Source organism: Sceloporus occidentalis, unplaced genomic scaffold, assembly GCF_023333645.1.
Source record: "Sceloporus occidentalis isolate IW3139 unplaced genomic scaffold, rSceOcc1.0.p SCAF_76, whole genome shotgun sequence".
Lineage (NCBI taxonomy): Eukaryota > Metazoa > Chordata > Lepidosauria > Squamata > Phrynosomatidae > Sceloporus > Sceloporus occidentalis.
In genome coordinates this window covers 2,341,596-2,363,995 of record NW_028317056.1, presented here as the reverse complement: position 1 = coordinate 2,363,995, position 22,400 = coordinate 2,341,596, and the positions used below count along the sequence as shown (strand labels likewise).

General features: G+C 43.9%; 1 protein-coding gene across 1 annotated transcript in view; it reads right to left on the bottom strand.

The window, feature by feature from the left end:
• The window catches only part of LOC149285761 (unconventional myosin-XV-like), a 31,440-nt gene extending 9,494 nt beyond the window's left edge, over nucleotides 1–21,946 (bottom strand). Inside the window, 38 exon segments of the mRNA XM_089494839.1 lie at nucleotides 50–171; nucleotides 520–628; nucleotides 1,997–2,058; nucleotides 2,553–2,673; nucleotides 3,626–3,717; nucleotides 3,815–3,933; nucleotides 4,329–4,535; nucleotides 4,961–5,033; nucleotides 5,778–5,956; nucleotides 6,176–6,411; nucleotides 6,601–6,696; nucleotides 6,889–7,019; nucleotides 7,245–7,326; nucleotides 7,414–7,467; nucleotides 7,641–7,725; nucleotides 7,881–8,056; nucleotides 8,396–8,516; nucleotides 8,592–8,716; nucleotides 8,912–8,957; nucleotides 9,092–9,246; nucleotides 9,516–9,593; nucleotides 9,849–9,974; nucleotides 10,134–10,265; nucleotides 10,681–10,776; nucleotides 11,222–11,345; nucleotides 11,428–11,486; nucleotides 12,007–12,120; nucleotides 12,674–12,835; nucleotides 13,239–13,352; nucleotides 13,696–13,759; nucleotides 13,864–13,967; nucleotides 14,206–14,211; nucleotides 14,399–14,489; nucleotides 14,642–14,716; nucleotides 14,817–14,926; nucleotides 15,385–15,448; nucleotides 15,669–15,751; nucleotides 20,168–21,946. Of these exon segments, the coding sequence (XP_089350965.1) occupies nucleotides 50–171; nucleotides 520–628; nucleotides 1,997–2,058; nucleotides 2,553–2,673; nucleotides 3,626–3,717; nucleotides 3,815–3,933; nucleotides 4,329–4,535; nucleotides 4,961–5,033; nucleotides 5,778–5,956; nucleotides 6,176–6,411; nucleotides 6,601–6,696; nucleotides 6,889–7,019; nucleotides 7,245–7,326; nucleotides 7,414–7,467; nucleotides 7,641–7,725; nucleotides 7,881–8,056; nucleotides 8,396–8,516; nucleotides 8,592–8,716; nucleotides 8,912–8,957; nucleotides 9,092–9,246; nucleotides 9,516–9,593; nucleotides 9,849–9,974; nucleotides 10,134–10,265; nucleotides 10,681–10,776; nucleotides 11,222–11,345; nucleotides 11,428–11,486; nucleotides 12,007–12,120; nucleotides 12,674–12,835; nucleotides 13,239–13,352; nucleotides 13,696–13,759; nucleotides 13,864–13,967; nucleotides 14,206–14,211; nucleotides 14,399–14,489; nucleotides 14,642–14,716; nucleotides 14,817–14,926; nucleotides 15,385–15,448; nucleotides 15,669–15,751; nucleotides 20,168–21,946 (5,772 nt within the window).
• Nucleotides 21,947–22,400: the final 454 nt, after the last annotated feature.

The following is a 22,400-nucleotide window of genomic DNA, read 5'->3' as shown; positions in this document are numbered from 1 at the left end:
AACTATAAACACCCGAAATCACTGCTCCTCGTGGGCTGGGCTTCCTCACCTCCTTTCTGATATAGATCCTCCAAGGTACGTTGCTATAAGTGTAATATTCCTCGCTGTACTGACGGTGCAGCTGAGTCTGGATATTTTCTTGTTCCTCGGACAGTTCCCGAGACACAGAGACTGGTCACAGGAGAGATACAAAACATTTAATATACGGAGAAGATAAACCCTTAAGTTGATGCAACAACGCCATGTGTGTTATCATTTCGGGGACGTTAGGGTATGACGGCAGGAAAAGCAGGCAGACTAGAAGAGCCGTATGGGTCTGATCTGCTGTAAGAATATATGTTTTTATGTAAGAGACATGGAGAGGTGGAAGTTCATTCTTCTAGTGATTACTAAACAATCATGACGGTATGAAGGAGATGTTGGCACAGAGAGGCATTTGTTTCTCTGTTTTACTGGGACAATGTATCAAGACACTGGAATCAGACTTTCTAACAAAGTTTGATAAAACTAAGTGCCTACCTGCCCGTGCTGTGGTGGGTCTGACGCAGCTAACGGGTGGCGGAGAATCTGGCTCCTTGTTCTTAATGCTGGGTACAGGTTTTACCAAAGCAACGGTGTCTCTCGAGGGCTAAAACCAGAGAGCAGAAACACTAAATGCACAATTAGTACTTTAAAGCAATATCAATGTAAGAGCCACATATATCCTCTAGATTGTAAGCTCGCAAGCCGAGCCCTCTGTACCTAATGTATGGATTTGTCTTAGTCATGTGAATAAAAGTTCATTCTAATAACAATTTATAGGAAACCAGCTCTATAGTTATTATCAGGTCTTGATTTTGCCCTATGCCGTCTTTGAATGGCGTTGATGCTTTTACCTTGGGAACGTATGACATACTGGAGACCTGTGTTGGGCCGGTTAATGGTCGTGAAGGCATCTGACCCTTGAGGATCTTTAAGGCCTCTTCGTGCGGATCCATTTTTCTTCCAAAAATGTTAGCTGGTTGCTTTCTGTGAGTACAAAGAAATTAGTAATTGTACCAAGTGAGATATTTGCCCATGTCCTTCCTTTTCACTAAGAGCTTTGATGTCATACATTTCAAACTTATACACGTCTATGTGTATACATACCCACATTTATATAACTAAAGGAAACACATGGGTGAGAACTTGGCTGAACCTTAAGATGTGGATCCTTCTGGAGCTGTAAGCTTACCTGGCTACAGGTACAGGAGACCTGGGCCTTCCCGGTTGTTTATATTGATTTATTATGTCCTTAATATTGTGGGATGGTTGCGGGAAATGCTCTGAGTTCACAGCGGTGTGATGGACAACATCATCAGGTCTTTGACGGGGGGAAAGACCTTTTTTTTAGGGTAAAAAAAACCAAAGTGAGAGTCTTTAAAAAATATATATTTTCTAAAAGTAGATATTTTTACTCTTATTTAAGCTTCACTTATTTTTCGTTGGTGTAAAACCCCCTTTAATCAGTGGGTGCCAATGATAATAATACCTGGTCCTTGATTAAAGGATCTCTCTCTGGTGGTAGATGTTTGAGTTCTGTGAGAAGATCCCATCATGGGATTCCTCTATAAATGAAACAAAGAAGTCAATGTAAAACCATTTAATACAAGTCAATGTACGATGAAGCATCCCCCCATCATTATAAAACTTCTGCATATACAACATTTTCCATTTTACCTGGAACGGCAACCCTGTCCTAGGCATCGGAGCCACTACCGGGGTCACGTGGTGCGAACTGGATTGGCTGGAGTGGGGTGGAGAGCTGTTGGCTTGTGGGGCCTCCATAGATGCATTGTTGACCATTTGCTGCTGGAGAGCCATGGCTTGCATGGTCATTTGCTGGGCCTGGATATGGATATGGATATATATATATATATATATATATATATATATATACGATGTAAATAAAAAATAATGTAAAAAAATAATTTTACATTTTCATAATGGATCTTTACATCACACAGACCCTGCTTACCAGTAACATGGCCTGCTGGTTGATGTATGCTTGCTGATGGGCGTATATGGCTTGTTCTAAGTCTAAAGATACATAAAAACACAATTTAAAAGAACAGTTTTTTTCTTTCTGTGTAAATCAAAATGGATTGTAGTTTAAAAAATAAACTTAACTTCTTCAAAATTTCACGACATGCCCTCCCCTGATATTATTTTGGTCAGTCACATTATATTAAAATCAGTTTTATTAATAACCATTTTGTTTTATATTTCTAATCAATTTCAACTATTTTTTATTTTTTTTTGCAAATCAACTGGAAAATGAAAAAATGGAAGAGAGGAGTAAAAATTCTAAATGTGCGTAAAACATATTAACCCAACAAAAAATGTACGGTTTTAAAATTATTGTACTTAATGAGTTTAAGGAAGAGAACTGCTACAGAGAGCATTAACTCTTTAACACCCGTCGCTGGTGGTGGGACCAGATGACCGTCTCCCACCAAATAAGAAGCTCCGCTGTTACAGTGTAACAGCTTCCACCATCAGTCGTTAAACCCAGTCCTGCCCGTTATACTTACCCGGTTGGTGGGATATCTCAGAAGGAAAGCCGTCGTCTCCAGTAGCCTCCTCTGCATCTCTCTCCCCAACTCCTCCGCCACCTTTCATCTTCTGGGACATTGCTGTCAGCTTCTCCAGATCCTACAAAGAGGGCGAGAGCCAGGCTGTGTATACGCGGGTAACCTGAACATCACCTCCGACAAAGAGTTTGTCGTGCATCGGGAAGAGGATCGTGTAGCAGGTGACCAGAGTACAGCGGATTAACCCATCCGATGCCAGGGCTGAGATACGAACCCTTCCTTCTTGTTCTGTGGTGCTCACCCAAGGGGCATTAAAGGGTCTCACCTCAATTCAATATCATCAAAAATAAATAAATAAATTATGTCCAAAATGATTTTAGAAATAATAAAATAATTTTTTTTCTCAGTGGATAGCCTGGAACAGGCCCTCTACCCATCTACAAAAATGATTGTGTTTAAAAATAAACACTTACTTTATAAACAGGCATTTTTTATTTTTTTTTAAACGAGATCAGTTGTATAAATTGTATCACTAAAAAAATACATTTAATGGGTTCTATGTCTCTTCCATAAGGATAAACGCGAGAGACTGGCTAATCCTATTCAGTGTAGAAGCCAGATGTAACTCTGTAGGGGGATCTGTGTCTGTAAGAGGATAGCGTGTATCCAACAAGTCACCAAGCCCTGAACAGAATGGAGATCGAATATCTTTACATCTAAAGCAGAACAAAAGTCTGTTCTTCATCAAGTTGGGTGAAATTATATTTTTTTAAACCAGGATTATCCATAAAATCCAACATTTTTATTCAATGAATTAAGGTCAGAGGCTTGAATGAATGAATGGACTACCAGTAGAAGTGGTAGAGGTCAATACAGTGAGGGGTTTTAAACATGCATGGGACAGACATACGGCTCCTGAATCTAAGAGGAGGCCAACGACTGATTAAGGTTTGAGACTTTACAGCAGGAAAAAAGGGGCTACTAGATGGGGGCCGAATTGGGCCGATCTGCCGGCAGGTTCTATGTTTCTGTGTAACATTACGGGAATGAGTAGAGAGTAAGATTTTCCGTACCCCATTCCCGTAGGAAAGCACAGGATCAAACAGACTGTCCAGGTAATGGTCCATTCCTTTCTGGGATGGGGGTTCACTGAATGTGTCGGAATCTGCTGGAAGACAGAAGTGATACAACTCAAATCAGGCCACATACTCCTTTGTGCGTGTGTCGGACACCCAGGGAGCCCTCACACCGGTCACACTCACCATGACTGTAGTAGCCGTCGGAATCTGGCACTGCCGGAGCCGGTAAAGATGGAGCTTTTATATTCGGTGGAGGCGGCACCTCCTCCTCCTCCTCCATGCCCGAGCCGTTGGCAAATACTCTTCAAAGAGGAGAAGGAGATGAGTTTAGCAGCAGATTGTGCTGCAAACATCACTAATGTAGGTAATACGATCCTTTCTATACATTTGCAGGGATTTGGTGAAAACTGCCTTTTCAGGTGGGTGGTGAGTATCCCTAGCTCTGTTGGTCCAGGATCAATGTAATTTAAGGAAGTTTTACTTTACCGAGAGGGTGGTAGATAAGTGGAACAGCCTCCCAGCAGAAGTGGTAGAGGCTAATACAGTGAGGGTATTAAACATGCATGGGATAGGCATATGGCGCCTGAATCTAAGACAAGACCAACCATTGATTAAGGTTTGAGTCTTTACAGGAGAAACGGGCAGACTAGACGGGGGCCGATGGGGCCGATCTGCAGGTGACTTCTAGGTTCATAACGAAGTGGGTACTTACATATTGGGGTAGTTGAGGTTGTCTCGTACTCCCTCTGACCCAGTGATGAAATAAGACTTCAGCTTAGGAAATTCTCTAGGCAGCTCCACATCGGAGATCAGGTCCAAGACGTAATCATGGCCGGCCAGCTCTGCCCAGTGACCGCTGTTTGTTATGGAGACCGACCAGCCGCGCCAACCTTCAATCACCTTTCTGAAGACAGAAATGTCCAAAAAAAAAAAAGATAAAAAAGCTTTTAGGTTATGTCTACCAATCACAAGTGTCGGTAACCGCAGCACTCAATTCCTATTGGAGCAGAGACAAGTAGTTTGGCAAACCGGATTTAGGATGACAAATTGGAAGAAGCTGTAATTTATATTTATTGTCGTGTCTTCTTCTCGGATCTCTTTGGTCCGAACAGAGGTTCAGATAACTAAGGGTCTACTTTGTAATTTGCCTTAGGAAATTATTTATTTATTACAGGTTCATTGTTGAACCTGTTACATTGTTACAACAGTGTTCCTTTCGTTTCTTTGTCTGATGTGGCCTCTTGGTGGTTTGTGGTATGGTTGGTATAACAATGATGCAAGTTAATAAACCGTAATATTATCAGCGGTGGAGAATCTTACAGTCCACACCTGTGTCTGAGGACATCCCCGGCAATCTCCTCTCCAGAGGTCCACGAGTGAATCGGACACAAAGTCTTTGTACCTGGACAGACAAAATTAAATTTATTTATATAGCGCCAGCAGATTCCGTGGCGCTGTTACAACCAGCAGAATAATTTAAAATCACAAACGATTAAAAAAAAGGTACAAAAGGAGAAGAGGACCCTGTTCTTGCCAGCTTACAATCTAGTTGGACAACCAGAGGGGTGATGACAGAAGAGTAAGTGTGAGACCCGAGAAGGAGATGATCTGTTGAAATATTATCCATGGCCTTAGGAAGGAGTCAATGTTTCCTTGTTCTGAACCCTCTGTTTCTTCTGTTTGGGATCTGTGCCCCACCATGACAGGTCATCAACCAAATAGCACCCCAGACAAGAAGCTTCTGTCACACCCCAGGCAGACACCAGACCTACACAACATGGACCTTCTCTGGGGCTGCTGCCAATAGCCCCTTGGGTCCCAGTGCCCCAGGTAGCTTCCTGAGTGCATGGGATCGACGTATGGCTCTTTAATCTAGGACGATCCCAAGGACTGATTAAGGTTGGAGCAGTTAAAAGGGGCTGATATGCCGGCAGATTCTAGGTCCAACATAAAAACTAAAGGTCCTCCTAAACATACTAAAACTGTAAACATACAAGCGTTATTATCCTACTTTTGGAACCATTTCAGTAATTGAGTCTTATTCACATTGTTACTGATAGCGAGCATTGGACATGGCTGTGAATTGGGCTAAATCCTAATGCCTGTTCTGCAGACCCAGAGTAATATCGGCCCTGCATTACCGTACCGTCGAAGCAGTGGACGTCCAGGGCCATGTTGGCTCTCTCCCTGCTGGTCGTCCACTCCAGTAAACATGGAGGGAAGGTGCGAGAAGTTTCAGAGCCTTGCTGTGATTTCTGTATTGCCTGAATGAGTTTATGTTGGCACACGGACTTATAGCCATCATAGGCATAGTCAGAAACATACCTGGGGGAAAAAAACCAAAAAACATTTTGACAAATATATTATAGAACTGAGCACACCCAATAGCAGATAGAATTCCAGCGCTCCTTGTCTTTCATTGGCTGTACTCAGTGTTCTACTTTAAAACTCCGACCTCAAGATCTAGACCATTTGGTCAGCCATATAGATATATCTAGAATAACGTCACTGGAAGAATGTTCTGGGTCGTGCCACAATGCTCACTTGAGTAGATACTTGTCCAGGTTTGGAGATGGTGCAAAGCTGCTGAGACAGGAGGCCAGGAGATACCAGCCACGTTCTTCATTGTTGGGGTTGGTGTTCCTCCACACCTGATTGATCAATTGTACTAAGATCTCGTCTCTCAGGCCCATGTTGGACAGACCCTTGTGGATTATATAATTCCCAAACATTGTCTCCTGGACTCCATTGAGGAAAGGGTCACCCATGAACCTCAATATCTAGGATATAGAAAAAGGCAGTACATCTTAACCCAAAATCATAGGAAGGTCCATAAAATCCATAACTTAGGTTCCACAGACACAAATCATGACCACTTACCTGTTAGCGGCACTTATTCTGTGACAAACGTAGCTGATAAACCAATATGCACCTTTCTTAAGTATAAAAATTGTTACCGAGTCACCTACCAGTTTAAATGACGTTATGGCTTGTGGTCTCAGCTCGTCCTCTATGGGCAGCAGAGAAGATCCAAGTGGCACGGTCAGCATCCCAAATAATGGCTCCTGCAAAAATGAATGACTTCTAATGTAGGAAAGAGAAATAGATGGCGCCCTGACTGCCGTGGACTACATTTTACAAAATCCTCAGCCCAGCCATTGGTTGCATGGCCTTAACCATGGTGATTCAAAATGCTTGTAGTAGATCAATAAGAAGGAGCACTCGCCCATTACTGATGGTCACTCCTGGCCACTTACCTTTAAGAAGACCCGCACATATTTAAACAGGGGGTAATTGTTGATGTCCAGAGGTAGAGTGAGTTGGGTGTCAGATGCCACCCTAGGGTGGTGAATGGGAGCAACAAACTCCAGCATGAGGTTCTTCTGAGCTGGAAAGGGAAGGATCGAGGTTAAGGTAGTGAGGACAAAGGCAGGTGAGATGGTGAGATTTGGTCAGGGGTATTTAAAAAGTGAGAAGGGTTATTTGGGGGAGTTAAGGGATTGTAGCTGTTTAGTGGGAGATTGGGGTTAGTGGCTATTCAGGAGAAGTACCCATCGAGTGCATGCTGAGGGGCAGCTGATATTAGATCCAGCTCTGAGTGCATATATCTTGCCTGCTGTTGAACGCAGAATCCCGGCCAGCTCTGCTGGGATCTCCAGATGAGTAACACTAACTACTTCTCTCTTGGTCAGCTCCTGGGATGAAAAGAAACCAGATATTTGTATCATTAAAAACACTACAAGGCCATAGACGCAGATAGATATATAGATGGGGACACTCACCTGCTCTGCCTTTCTGCGCTCCTCCTCTGCAAGCCTCCGAGCCTCAGCTTTCATCTGCGAGGAGACAGCTCAGCGTCAGCGACATTCCAGATATCTAGACATACCTAGACCATCTCATCGTACCTCGATCTGTCTACATCGTATATGAATCCTGCACATGCCCCCTCTGGGGCGGAAGCTCGCGCTTCTAGCTCAGAAACGCTTATTGCTGTGGGGGTAATACTTACTCTCAGATACCTCCTCCGGTTCACATACATGCGGACTAACGCCCGAAACTTCAGCATACTCTTCCTCCAATTGTGGAACCTTCGTCTGTGACATATAGAATACGATTAGATAAGGAGTGGAAAAAAAATAAGGTCACAACAAAGGAGATTCTGTCGTGATGAGGAGGTCATGCATTGAAATTTTAATGAAAACATTCTAAAAAAGAAAACGTTATGCGCATGTAGCCTTTGTTCTTGTACCTGGCCATGTAACCTCGGGCTAGGGCCTGGAGCTGGATGATCCTGTGCCGTAAGGTGTAGTAGCGTTTCCGCGTCAGGTATCCACGGCTGTAGCGCTGCAGGGTCACGGCCGCTTTGTTCATTAGCTGGTCCCGTTTACTCTCCAGGAGCTGATACAGATTTTCCTTCATAAAGAGCTCGAGAGAGAGAGAGAGAGAGAGAGAGAGAGAAGGAAAGAGGAGAGTGAGTCGGTTGAGGTCTTGAGTATGAACCATATCCTAGCCTATAGAGCTATGGTTCTGAAATACTTTACATCTGCGACAAAGGTTCTAAGACCTCAGAACCAAACCAGCCAAAGAGTTCCATTAACAATGGGAGGAAAAAACCCTAAAACAGACAAATGATTAATAAAAAGCTCTTACAGCTTCGAGTACATATAAGATTTCTCCCAAACTTATCCCAGGGTCCATCATAAATGTCTTTGGATATGAGATTTTTTGATACCCCCCCCCCCATAAACCAATCATGAGAGTCACCTTGCTCACTCCAATACAGTACATGGAAGGATTAACGGATGGACAGAGTCTTCTCAGGACAGTGACGCAGATCTGTCCATCTGGACGGATATTCTGCCCAAGGTCCATGACGCAGCGATACCTACAAGCGAGACATAAACGCGTGACCCTTTCCAAAGTGTTTTTCCACTCAAAGTCTTAATGTCGCCAATAATACCTGCTCAGGAAGATGTGGAACGGGATCCTAACGGGATAGCCCTCTTTACGAATCCGTATGGTCTCCAGAATCCCAGAGTATTTCAGCTGACAGGTCACAACGTCAACTTCAAAGAAATTAGGTTCCTAAAGATAGTGGAACAGTTACTCTAGACTGAATACACGTATTTGTTCATCTCAAGCATTCAAAGTGTGAATACAACGAATAAAATAATCTAACTAGATGTGCTGTCAAAAAAGGGGTCCGGCTACAATTGGCAAGCTTTCCGATCTACTTAGGGCTGGTCTCCAAGCATGGTGTCCAGATAAAGCTGAAATTACCTTCTTGCTGTTGGGTTTGATACAGCGGACAAAGAAAGGGTTGCACCTGCAAAGAAACAAAACATTGTTTAAAAGGACTATGATATGAAGGTGAGATTCCCTGGGTGAGGAGGAGGAGGGATAAAAATCCCTAATTATTTTTCAGACTCGGATTAATCCTTCCAACGCGAGACTTCTTACCGCTCCATCTTCTCCACCAGCTCGAGGAGCGATTGCTGGAATTTTGCGGCCACCGTAGGGGCCTTGTATTTTCGAGTGACGGTGTTGCTTTTTCCCATCATGGTTTTCTGCTGCGCAAGTACCTGAGCATGGCTATAAAACAAGTTGGCCACCACCTGGGTAGGACAGATAAATAGAGTGGTTGTGAAATGGTTAAAGCACCCGCCAACCCTACTGGAACCATCAACGGATTTGGAAAATTCCAAGTAAATGTTCTTCAGTGCTGCACACCCATATGGCCCATCTAAACATTTTAGGATAGAGTTACATTAAGAAAGAGCATTTGGAACCTTCGGGAATTACATACAATTCCATTATAGTTGGGACCACTAATTAGTTATGACTACCTGATTGGTTTAATATTAACCTTCTTGTGGCTCCTCACCTTGATTTTACTGTTGACAAAGAGGTCCAGGACATCCTGCCTGACCTGGTCGTAGTTTTTGTCCAAGAATTTGTGTACCTGCGGTGAAAATTCCAAGTCAATATAGAATGTTGGAATGTTTTTGTTTTTTTTTTGCATTAGGCACAGAACCCCTCTTTTGTTGTAAAATTTAAGAAATTGAGTTATTATTACCTTTTATTGGACTGACAGTCTTAAGATACGTAGATGTATTTGAAACTTAGAACACAAGTTAAGATGGCAGAACCTTGGTTAAAGGGTTGGAAGGCTGGGGATACCCCTGGCATTTAGAAACCCCAAGGCGTTCGGACTTGCCTGGTAAGTGACTTTCCCAGCAAAGTGCTTAATTCCAAATTCCGGTAGAGGCATCTTTGGCTTACAGTACAACTCAGAAGTGCTGTGATGGTAGTGACACTTTTGTAGGAATGTGTGGTCTGTGGCCTGTCGGAGCAAAGGACACGCGACACAAAATGACATTTTAATTGCGGAAAATGCTATTAACGCCCCTGTCTGTCCACGCACGTCATCAGCGCAGGTGACTAGCGTTATCCTATAAGAGGAATCAATAAACTCTCTCCTTTGGAATCCTCCCATATTTACCTGGGGGAAGCAGCTTTGGTCATCAAGGATTCTGAGAATGCCGTACGGCTTCTGGGAAATGATGTCTATACAGGACTGGTTGTCGTTGAAAGAAATCTCTCTCCAGTCTATCTGCTCTCGGATATACTCTTCCTTTATGGGGGGGGGGAGGCAGAACGTTCTATTACAAACCATTCAAAATCCCGTAGCGCACTCTATACAGTTTATATTTATTTCATCAAGTAAAATAAGTCCCATTCAGAATTTTTGGCCAGGAACACTTAATTGTCATATGACACAAACGCGGGTAGTGATAGGCTGTTGCCATAGACACTAAAAAAGTCTCAAACTACCGCTCCTAGTGTGGCATGTTCCCCTCCTTAAATCTCCTGTATATGCCAAAATATTGCAACTATTGGGTACCCCGGGATAGAAGGAAGAATATCCAGATTATAGGTAATTAACGGACAGGTCCGTAAGTAGTTGTTCTTGGGACGGGATAATCATGGCTGATGGTATCAATGTTGTAAATAATGTATGGGCTGCTCAAAGTGCACCTGGTGCCCACCTGTTCCTCTTTGAACACAATCTTGTTGAAGAAGAATTGCAGGTATTCGTTCGCATAATTGATGCACAGCTGCTCGAAGCTGTTGAAGGTGAGATCCTGGGGATAAGAGCAGAGGTTACCCGACAGTCTGCGGAGAGTACAAGGGGTGGAAGGGGGGAGAGAGAACTGGAAGATGGAACGCGATACGCAGAGAGAACCCCCAATATCTCAAATGGTTAATGAGGTCCTTTTGTTTCGTGGGATGTGCATAGAGACGTGGCGAGACTGGCCCTTTAATGAAAATGTTCCTATGACTTTGTGACCTATCGGCTATTTAGAAAAAATAATGCTTTTTATTCTATTTATACAGTTTAATTTATAAAGTTGTTTCCTGCTGTTTCTATACACATTATCGGGGCTTTTAGGGCAGTAGAACCCTGCGATACCCTCATACCCAGCAAACATTCTGACCTCCTAGAAAAGAGGGGCATCAGGGGAGGAGAGAGGGGCATGTGGGAGAAAAGAGGGACTGGTTGAAATGATCAGGGGCACTTGGTCTCACCTCGAAGCCGTATATGTCCAGTATAGCAATGGATAAGGCATCTTGTCTGGGGGACACCAGCTTGTTGATTCGGTCTGTGAGCCAACTGAACAGCAGGGAGTATAAAATCTTGGCAATTGCATCTCTGAAAATAGGAAGAAACAGGAGATAATAGAGCGTCCGTGTGACCTGCAAAAAAGGGTTAAATGTCCCCGGGAATGCGTTACCTGGCATCTACAGCGCTGTCCACGGTCAGCGGAGTGAAGATTTTCTCTCTCATGGTTTCCTGTTGAGTAAAAGAGAAATAACCTTTAAGCCCAATCAACCTTTCTTGTTTATTTGTATTAAATTTATTAAACTTTTTCAAAAACATTGCTCCGTTTCCTTTTTTACCCCAGTTGTAGTTTTTGCCCCCATAATATAAATGTTTTCAGGCAGCTGCATATCAGCCGTTTGTATGATTCTCGCTCTGTTATCTGATCCCCGATCTACTAAACCCCCCGACTCCTTATCATACAAGTCAGCGAATGCCAACAATTCTTGCACTATTCCCTTGCACTGATTCACTTATCTGTGAGTTTAAATTTTGTGAATTACCCACAAGGGCATGCGAATGTAATCTGAACTTGCATGTCCTCTCCTGTAACTTGCAAATAACCCCCAGCTAAATTAACGTAAAAATAATCAATAAAAAATATTAAATACAAAGACAAAAAAACAAGCGCTGGGAGGTTATTACTTATTATAATAAGAGTTGTATATAATATATGAACAATAAAGCTCAATGCAACCAAAATAAAGCTCACCGTCACTTTGAAAGTTATTGACTTCTGAAGCCCCTCGTGTGAAATCTGTAGCAGTTCAGACACCACTCGGATTTCACTCGCGCTCACAACTGAAGCCACTTCTTGGGATTCCGTCTGCAGAGTCAAAAAAAGGCAATTGCCAAGATATTCAAAGACGTCCTTTCTGTTTTAAATAACCCATTTGTTCCATTCTCACATTTCTATAAATGTAAATTATTTAAACTGGATTTTACATGAATATCAACAATGATTAAAGTTTTACCCTCAAAGTATGACTTTTGTTCCCCGAATAACATAAGGGATGGAATTTCACGCAATAAACTAATTTTAAGTCAACTTTACTGATCTCGCAGAATCACCTCTTTCACATCAAATGACCGGGGATGAAGGAATTAAGAAAAGTTTACTAAGTCCTGCCGTAAAGCAATCCACGCAGTGACATTTGGGATCGAGGGGTGGCACCCAAACATCACATGAGCACCAACAATCTGAAGCCCCAGGACAAAAGAAACTACAATGTAACAATGTGAACAAAATATTATATTCTACACTACGCTGCGGTGTTCAGCCATCAAAGTCCGATGCGATTCACGTGTTAAAGGTGCTGGGTATATATATTAGGAATAGGTCCTAAAAGATCATTTCAAGCATTTCCATAGATTTATACCTCGTATTTCTCAAAGTAGACATTGCCCAGGTGCAGAATGGAAGAGAGGATTCGGAAGATGCTGTCTTGGTCCTCCGCGGTGAAGCCGAGGGACTCCATGGCGTTCAGCAGCCTCCGGAAATCTTCAGCGTCTCTCTTGGCCGGAATCTCGCAGTTACCCCCCTAAAGGTGTAAATCGGTGAGTATCAGGCAAGCAACAAACATCTATAAGGGATCTATAACAGGCTTTTGCAACCTCGGGCATTCAAGCAGTTGGGGCAGAAAGTTTTTCCACAGTTTCCTGGGCAGAAACCAGAAGCTCTACTGTTGTCTCCTGCCCTGCGCCCCTGAACCCCAAAGATGGTGGCTTGGAGCCTCCAGGTTTTATTGCATCTTGGAAAGGAAGGTGAATGGGGATGTAAGCAAATTATTTACTGTATTAGCCTCTACCACTTCTGCTGGGAGGCTGTTCCATTCATCTACCACCCTCACCGTAAAATCCTTCCCATTCCATCTCAGCCGCTGACCTTCTAGTTTTAACACACATACAGTACGGTCCAGCAGAATCGTATATTTAGGAACCCACCTGATTTAGGTAATAATAGGTTTCAGCATCTTGGAGATAAAACATCTGCTTCTGCTGAGAGGGAAGTCCGGCCAGCATCTCATAGAAAATATGGTAATTCCTCTCGTTTTTGGCCTCAAGTAGAAATCAGAAATCAAGAAAATCAAATTTTTACCTACATTTACCTTTTTCAATCAGCGTAAGACATGCGGGTTACAATTATCTTAGTCGGTTAACCTCTAGATACAAAGGACCAGCAAAACTCCATCGAGCCAGGGATATAATTATCGAGCACCAAGTACGATCCCTGAGCTACAGAACCGGACCGGATTCACAAAGAGAAATTCTGGCACTTGGAACCCGGCCCGGTAAATTCCTCACTCCTTGGTTATTCTGCCTATAGATCAATAACTGAGATCGATTATTAATTAATAAACCGGTAATTAATTTTTCCGTTGGTTGCCAAGCGATGGATTACCTGAAACACGATTCGAGACTTTTCAAGCAGGTATTGGGATGTTATGGCACCGCAGATAATGCCCCTAAAATGAAAAATCAAGTATGACTCATGGTGTGTGTGTGTGTGGGGGGCAGATGCCCACTAGAATTCTGATACCCTTTACGCCCGGGAAGATTAGTTACTTACTCGTCTAAATAGATCTCCACGAATTTCCCGAATCTGCTGGAGTTATCGTTCCGGACGGTTTTGGCATTTCCGAAAGATTCCAGCAAAGGGGTGGCTTCCAGAATCTGAAGAAACGCACAAAAAAAACAACAAATACATTTTAAAGTCTCGAACCTTAATCAGTCGTTGGTCTCGTCTTAGATTCAGGAGCCGTATGTCTATCCCATGCATGTTTAATACCCTCACTGTATTACCCTCTACCACCTCTGCTGGGAGGCTGTTCCCCCTCTGGTGCAAACAACCCTTTATATCCCTTAATAAAGATGCATGCAGACAATAAACAATATTTCCCGGGGTTTGTACCTCGATCTGTAGCGGGTCCAGGGCAGGGATGGAGACAGAAAAAAACATCAGAACAATAATGAGTTTTTGACGTACGGCTGAGAATAAAAAGCGCAAAAGGCTTCTCTTAGAAACATAACGAACGACAAATTAATTAGCGCACCTATCTATGGATAATTTGCTCCGTTCTAGAACTACGCGGTATCCGGCTCACCTGATTGGTCACTCCTCTCCTCTGGTTAATCGCTACCAGGTAGCGCAGGACAAGCTTCGTGGCTTCCGTTTTTCCAGAACCGCTTTCGCCGCTGCGGAGATTCAGAACCGGGGGGGGGGATTTTGGGGAGGGGGGAATAAGCAAAATATTAATATATAATTTGATATTTCTTATTGCTTCGAAACTAGCAGCAGTTTAAGAGTTAATCCAGCCCACCGCGGAGAAACTCGGCACGCGGCTTACCTGATGATAATACATTGGTTGTGTTTGGCATCCATGAGCTTGGTGTACGCTATGTTTGCGATGGCAAAAAGGTGCCTGCGGAAAGGAAACACAGGCTCAGGTGTGCGAAAGGGTTAATGTTCTGACACGCAAAAGGGTTAAAAAATGTGTATTATTATTATTTTTTACTACTTACGGTGGGTTCTCCCCCAAAGCTCTTCCCTCGTACCGCAGCACATGGTCGGTTCCGTAAATATTAAGCATCTTGTAGGGATTCACCGAGAGGAGGATGCTTCCGATGTACGTCTGCGCGGAAGGAACATGGCGGCCGACAGATAACTTCCTGGACTATGGCTGGTTTAGGATAATCACCAGGGGAGGGCTCCCACCTTCCGTCCCGAGGGACAAGTGAAACCAGGTGGGGCCCTATTGGCCACCTGCCCCCTCCCCGGGTAACTCACATACACACTGACACAATTCCACACTTATACAAACCGACACACTCACACTAACACGCATACATACACTAACACACACATACACATTCATGCTCACACGCTTACACATACACATTCGCTCTAACATGCATGCATACTCAATACACCAGATTGTAAGCTCTTAAGCGCACAGTAGGTTACTTTTAGCTGATAAGGCAGGATTTGGATTTCCCTTCAAATTCTAAGGAAGCTTTAGCCTCTATCACTTCTGCCGGGAGCCCGTTCCATTTATTGACCCCCTCCCCGTTCAGGTTAATCAATACTCACGTATATCATATCCCGGTCAAACCTCATGCGTAAATTATTGAGAACCGACGCTTCCTGCAGGTCTCTGTAAGGAGGTACAGATAAAATATAATAACCCCATACTGGGAACAATTAAATAATTTAAAGGAAGGCTTAGATCTAAATTCTGGACAGCAGGAATGTTTGTCATTCCAGGACTCTTAGCAGGTACACAATGTGTGTGTCCACATGCCTGCCAACACATGGTTCTGTCCAAATGTTGCATGTGCTGCCCAATAGCCATAAACCTGCAGGTTCATACTCACTCCAGTTGTGTCATGTCATGGGCTCCGTTGCCATCATGCTGTTCGCTTGGCTCCGTGTCGTGCGGGCTCGGCATGCGCTGCATCTGGGGAAAAAAAATCTTCTTGAGCATAAACCCCAACTCTGTATAAAGTAATAACCCCCAGCGCTGTATACAGTAATATAACCCCCAGCGCTGTATACAGTAATATAACCCCCAGCGCTGTATACAGTAATATAACCCCCAGCGCTGTATACAGTAATATAACCCCCCAGCGCTGTATACAGTAATATAACCCCCCAGCGCTGTATACAGTAATATAACCCCCAGCGCTGTATACAGTAATATAACCCCCAGCGCTGTATACAGTAATATAACCCCCAGCACTGTATCCAGTAATATAACCCCCAGCGGTGTATACAGTAATATAACCCCCAGCGCTGTATACAGTAATACTCCCCAGCGCAGTAAACTGTAATAGCCCCCAGCGCTGTATACAGTAATATAACCCCCAGCGCTGTATACAGTAATATAACCCCCAGCGCTGTATACAGTAATGTAGGTCAGCATTGACAAAAACCTAGTTTAACGTTGATCACATGCCTCCTCCTGTAACTCATTAAAGTCGCCGGCTCTTGCATGTCCTTGCAAACAACTCACAGATTAGTGGATCTAAGGTGTTAGCATGAGATTGCAGTTAAACCTGGTTAGTTGGGTTATCCCGAACTCAAATTAACTCGAATGGCCACTCGACTTCTTACTGAATAGACCTGAGAGTGTCCGACTAGGTGATTAGGACTGAGCCATTCTATTGTCCCCCACAGGCAGTATGATAAGGAGTCGGGGTGTTTAGTAGATCGGGGATCAGATAACAGAGCGAGAATCATACAAACGGCTGATAAGCAGCTGCCTGAAAACATTTATATTATGGGGCAAAAACTACAACTGGGGTAAAAATCAACAACATCAGTCATGGAGGTCAAAACAATGCAGACGGCTTTACCATCTTACAAACATAGAAACAGCAGATCAGACCCCTTCAGCCCAATCTGGTCTGCCTGTTTCTTCTGCTGTAAAGACATAGGTCTCGTCTTAGAGCCGTATGCCTATCCCCTGTCTGTTTAAATTCTCTCACTGTATTACCCTCTACCACGTCTGCTGGGTGGCTGTTTCATCCAAATGCAAAGATGTGGCTTTATGTGCTTCTTAAATCTTGTCATTTTGTGTCAAGCAAAAAAAAAAAAAAAAAAAAAAGATGCATGAGGTTAACTTAATAGACTCGTAATAAGCTAATGTATTGAACAAATGAATTGTCAGTAACGGCCATATTATAAACAAGGAAGATCATAATTGTCGAGTCAGGGACCCCATGTGACCCGGATAACTAAAAAGCCACCAAAACAAAGCTTCTCCGTCCCTAATTAATTATATTTCCCCATTATAGTGAAGCCTCCTTGCGGTGGATCAGTTCCTCACATTTGCATAAGTCCCTTTTGTGGCGAGGTCATACACCTTCATGCACCGGGCTCCTTGCTACAAACTTTCCGTCTTCTCTTTATACCGTGTATTATAATCTGACCGGTATTGTGCTTCTGTCACATCTTTGCCATCCGTGCGGTGAATGGAGGGCAGAGAACAATTGCCTAGCGACCCAACGTTCTCAACCAGGTTCCAAAATAATTTGCTCCCAATGCGATTTCAGACCTAAGACCTGCATATCTTAACCGCTAGACACTGAAACGTTAGGGGCGTTAAGCTTTGGAATACAACGGGTAGCCAGACCGGCCACCATGGTCAAGCTGCTCGATACGTTATAGGACTGCATGTGAGATGGCCAGAGAAAATAAAATAATGTTACTGTACCTTGCTGTTCCATGGAGATTCTGGTCCAGGGTTGATCATGCGCTGCCAGTTTCTCGGAGATCTCCCACTCCCGTAAGCGAGGTAACTAGCCACTTTCTCCCTGGCCCTGCGCGATCCTCTTCTCAGTGTCTCCGACCAAGGCATGTGAAGGGATTTATTAGAAGTTCCCTGTACGTGGTGGAAGTTCCCTACGTGGTGTCTAGGCCATGGCTGTTTCCTTAAAGTAGTACGACCTCTGATGGAGCCCATCCTTTGAATCTGGGGCATGACCACCGCATATCTACCTATCCCATCATCCATATCCACATCATAATACTCTAATGGTGCCTTTGGAGGACCAGGTCCCATATACCTTGGGTGGGGAAGCCTTGGAAAAGCATGGCTGGCACCAGACAATGTTGGTGATCCTTTGTATTGTATATTAATATTAGATTTTCCTTGAGGGGATCTGGTTAGCCTTTGATTTAATGATTCAGACATGAAGCCACCCAAAGACTTTACCCCAGGAGAAGGTGATCTGGAATGACTTGTTTGTCCTACATGGAATGCCCCATCCCCAATGGATGTTTGGTTCGGTGGTGGTTGACGACCATCCTGATGGACTCTAGTTTGGGATGGAGGATGTTTATAAATACCTTCTCTCTCATCCGCTTCCCTCATGGAGAAAGATGGGGATTGTGGCTTTTGCACCAGATTATTTGTCACTTGTTCAGATCTCTTTACAAATGGATTTCCATGTGGACCTTGAGTAGGCGCTGAATGATTTCCTTGGTATGTCCAGGGTGGCTCCTGGGACAATCCCACAAGAGGTTGCCCTATCCTTTTCCAGAATGGGCTTTTAGCATCGGGCACTGAACCCGGAGTTCCTCTCATACTGTCATACCTTCCCGTTACCGGTGACTTTCGCCTCTCGGAATAAGATTGTGTAAAATCCTGCTGATCTTCTCTCTGCATCAAATAACAGTTTCCTTGCTTATTTAAGGTTTGTGTAGGTGGAGGAACCATTGAATTTTCTCTCATGCTGTTATATCTCCCCAATGCTGGAGACTTTTGCTGTTGAGTGGAGGATATACCGGTAGATTGTGAAAAAGCTTTTCCCCTGGTTGCTGAAAAGTTATCGACCTGCCTTTGTGACATCTGAGGGGAAACGTTAATGTTTTCCTGTCTGTATGGTGGCATCCTTGACATTGAGCCTCTTGAGTAGGATGGATGCGATGGGTTTGAAGGTTTCATGTCACCGGTGCGTCTGAGATGTTTCATAAATGGATTCCTTATTAAAGGTTTAACTGCTTCTGTTGGGGGTTCATTATTCTTCCCCCAATTCTCAGGGCATTCTCCTTGTTCTTCATAAGGATCAGAATGAAGATCTTCTAGATTCCGTCTTATCGGCTGAGGTGAGGCTGCCTTTTGTAGCTCTCTTCTTTGATGGCTGCCATGTTGGTGGAGTGATGGACTTGCCCAAGGTAATGATGTGTTGTGCTGGGCTTGAACATCATTCCTGGACCTTAGTTCATTTCTCTGGGGAACAGGAGAAGACCCTTTGGATTTCATCGATAGCCTCAGTTGTTCATTTCTAAAACTGTTCTCTCTTCTTAATGATGGGGGCGATGGTAGGTGCCCAATATTTGGATTCACAGGAGTGGCAGATGATGGTGGTTTTAGACTATTGGAGTTTGTAGACCAGTGAGTCATTCTGGAGGGTGAAGGAGATGGTGGAAAATTGGTTTTGGCCATTTGAGGTGAGGATAGAAGATGTTTCTGCCCAATTAAAGATGGTGTGTCTTTCCTAAAGTCTCCATGGTGGTTGGGTGAGATAGAGTTTGAACGGTTTAAGCCAAACGCATTCATTGCTGGCTTTGGGGAAAGTGGCCTCTGTCTTGTGGAGAGATTTGGGGATGGGGGCGTAGATATTTCTTTCCTGTGAGTATTAAACTTCTGTACTGGGTGAGGGCTTGGCTGTTTTTCACTATTGTTATTATTGGAAGAGGAATATTCCACCTTTCTTGCAAAATGTGAGTTGTCCATTCCCGTTAATTTTAGTCCGAAACGTTTATGGTAAGGCTGAGCGGAGGACATTCCCTTTTGGAGGGAATCGAGTTGTTGCTGCATTTGTTGGGAATCATGGCTAGGTGCTGGACTTCTTGAGTGTTTTAAAGAAGCTTGTAATGGCGTCGTCCTGGGAAAATTGGTTTCGGCAAAAGGGTTTCTGGTCATGGGTTGAGAACCGGCCTGCTTGGTCATCTGACTACCTTGATGCTTTAAGATCGGCTTTGGAGTAAGTGAATTTTTCATCAGCTGTCCTAATGGACTCCCAAACGCTCTTGGAGAATAATTTTCCGATTGCATTTCTTGATACCCCTTTTGAGATGGAACATTGAATCTCCTCCCCACTGGTTTTGAAGACAACAACTTCTGAACCCCCCTAACATTGGATTGACCAGCGTTTCTTTGAAGCGACTTTGCATAAAGAGATTTCACTGGGGGTTGTTTAGGATTTCTTTGCTCATGGAAGATTTGTGGCTCCTCTTCACACTCGTCTTCTTCCTCGTCAAAATCTGTGAACGAAATGCGTGGGGATGGAGGCAGTTGGACATCCAGTCTTTCTCGACCAAAAAGTTTTACTTGAGGTCTAGGAAAAAGTTTAAAATTTTTCTTTACGGATAAAGTTGGAGGGTGTTCTTCCGTCTCATGATCCTCATTAAAAGAGCGACCATCGTATTCTGCCATTATTTCCATGTCATCGTTCTCCATGATGTCCTCCATGGGTTGGGCGTACGGGTTTAATGGTTCTGCATAAGGTGATGCATTGTAGCCCCTGTAATGCATTGTATCTGGCGGGTTGTTATAAGGGTCTTCTGCATCCATATCATCGACATGGTGGTGTCTGCTGAAGCCGTCATCAAATTCGTTTTCTGAAGGATCGTATGGGTTCGTTGTATCCTGGTAATATTCCATTTCATTTTCCTCATATGGTGAATAAGAACTTTGAGGATGGTGAACATCTGCCTCGTAATCAAAATATGAATTCTGAGTCTTCAGCAGGTGGTTGGCCTCGTCGTAGTATTCCATGTTCTCGTGGTATGAAGTATAGTCCTCTTCCATCTGGTGGCTGGAGTAATCCTCATCATAACCCCCATCTACTCCACCATAAGATCCAAAATTACGCTCTTGTCCATAAGAGAACTCATCCTCTTCGTCAACATATACCTGATCGAAGCCATATTCTTCATTATGACCATTGTAATACTCGTTTGAAGGGTCGTCGTAACGGCCAGCCCCACGGTCTGAGAATCTCTGAGTTGGGAATCTTTGGTGTCGATATGCTTCGATATTCCTTGGATGTCCATACACGTCCTCGTGTTGACCGTAAAACCTATCGGAACCAGGGAATCGTTTCATGTTTTCCCGATAACGGAGGAGTTCGTCTTGAGAAGGAAAAGGCAACTTCTGGGCCCCCATTCTAGAAAGCCAGGCCTCTTGTATGGCTCGTTCACTGTTGGAGTATCTATTCCTCTTGGACAAAAACCTTCTAGTCAACCAACTTGCAGCAGCTGAGACTTTAGTAAGCACTTTAGCTCTTGGTTTAAACTTCTCTTTTGCCTTTTTCTTCCCAAAGAAGCCACCAAACAGCTTCCCGGGACTCTTCTTGTCAAGCGGCTCAGGTTTTGGGGCATTACCCCCAAGTCGTATGAGCAGAAATGAGGGTCGTTGCCCAGTGCCATTGCCTGCCTTTGGTGGTGTTTTCTTTATGCTTTTCCTTAAGCCTAGCATAAGCTTGGATGTGTTCTTCAGCATCGCAGCTGACTTTTTCTTTTTATCCAGTAAAGACGAAGCCCCGATTTTTTTCCTAAAACCCATGAAAAGTTTTGAAGCTGTCTTGAAGTGACCTTTTTTTGATCGCCTTGGTTTCAACTTACTGAATTTCATAAAGAGTCTAGAGGCTGCTTTCAAGCTCTTCTTTTTCTTCGGTGGCACAACTGGCTTTTTGGCGAGTCCAGCCATGGCCTTCGTCGCTCCTTTAAGTTGCGCCCTGGCCAGATCCTTCCTCATGGGCTCCTTTTTCTTTGGATCCACAGCAGCCTCTTCTTGGCCTCTCCTTCCTTTGTCTTTCTTCATACCTGCCACTGCTTTCGATGCTCCTTTTAGAGCAGCCACACCTTTCTCCCGTCCTCTTTTCTTCCTTCCTGCCCCATCACTTTCTTCCGACTCTTCCTCATCTTTGCTCTCTTCGCTCGCCTCTTTGATGAGCTCTGCTTCTGATGCCTCTTCAGACTCACTAGTTATTTCTTTCTTCGCCTTCCTGACATTCCTCCCCTTCTTTATATCCTCTTTTTCTTTGCCTTTTCCTCCTTTCTTTGGCTCAGCCTTGGCTGGCTCCGGAGGTCCCTTCCCGCCACCCTTCTTTGCCGGTTTCGTATCACCCTTTTTTCCACCCATGGTGAAGATCGTCCAAGCTCATACTAATACAGCCGCTTCGCCTTCTAAAATCATGACCCAAAAATACAATCCAGATTTGCGGATCTGTGGATTGAGCTGCAGACTGAGCGCACGCCGGCAAACGGTAACAAACTGCAAATCTATGGCTGTCGGGAACCGAATGCTCATACTGTTACGCGATAGCCTTCAAGGATTCAGCCAGTTACCTAAGTTCAAGTAACGTCTTCACATTAATTAACAAATGTCCTCAGTTTCATCAAAAGCCAGGCAAAGTCCTCATTTTAGAGCTATCGTCTTCGATTACCTTGCTTGAACGGCGCAATCAGGATGCCGGGAATCCATATTCACAAATCAAGTGAGACGTCTTCTCGAAAGATAATGTGAAATCCTGGTGAAAGCGGACTGGTGATGAAATCCCGAGGATTCTTTCTGCAAGAACTTCTGTTTTTAGAAG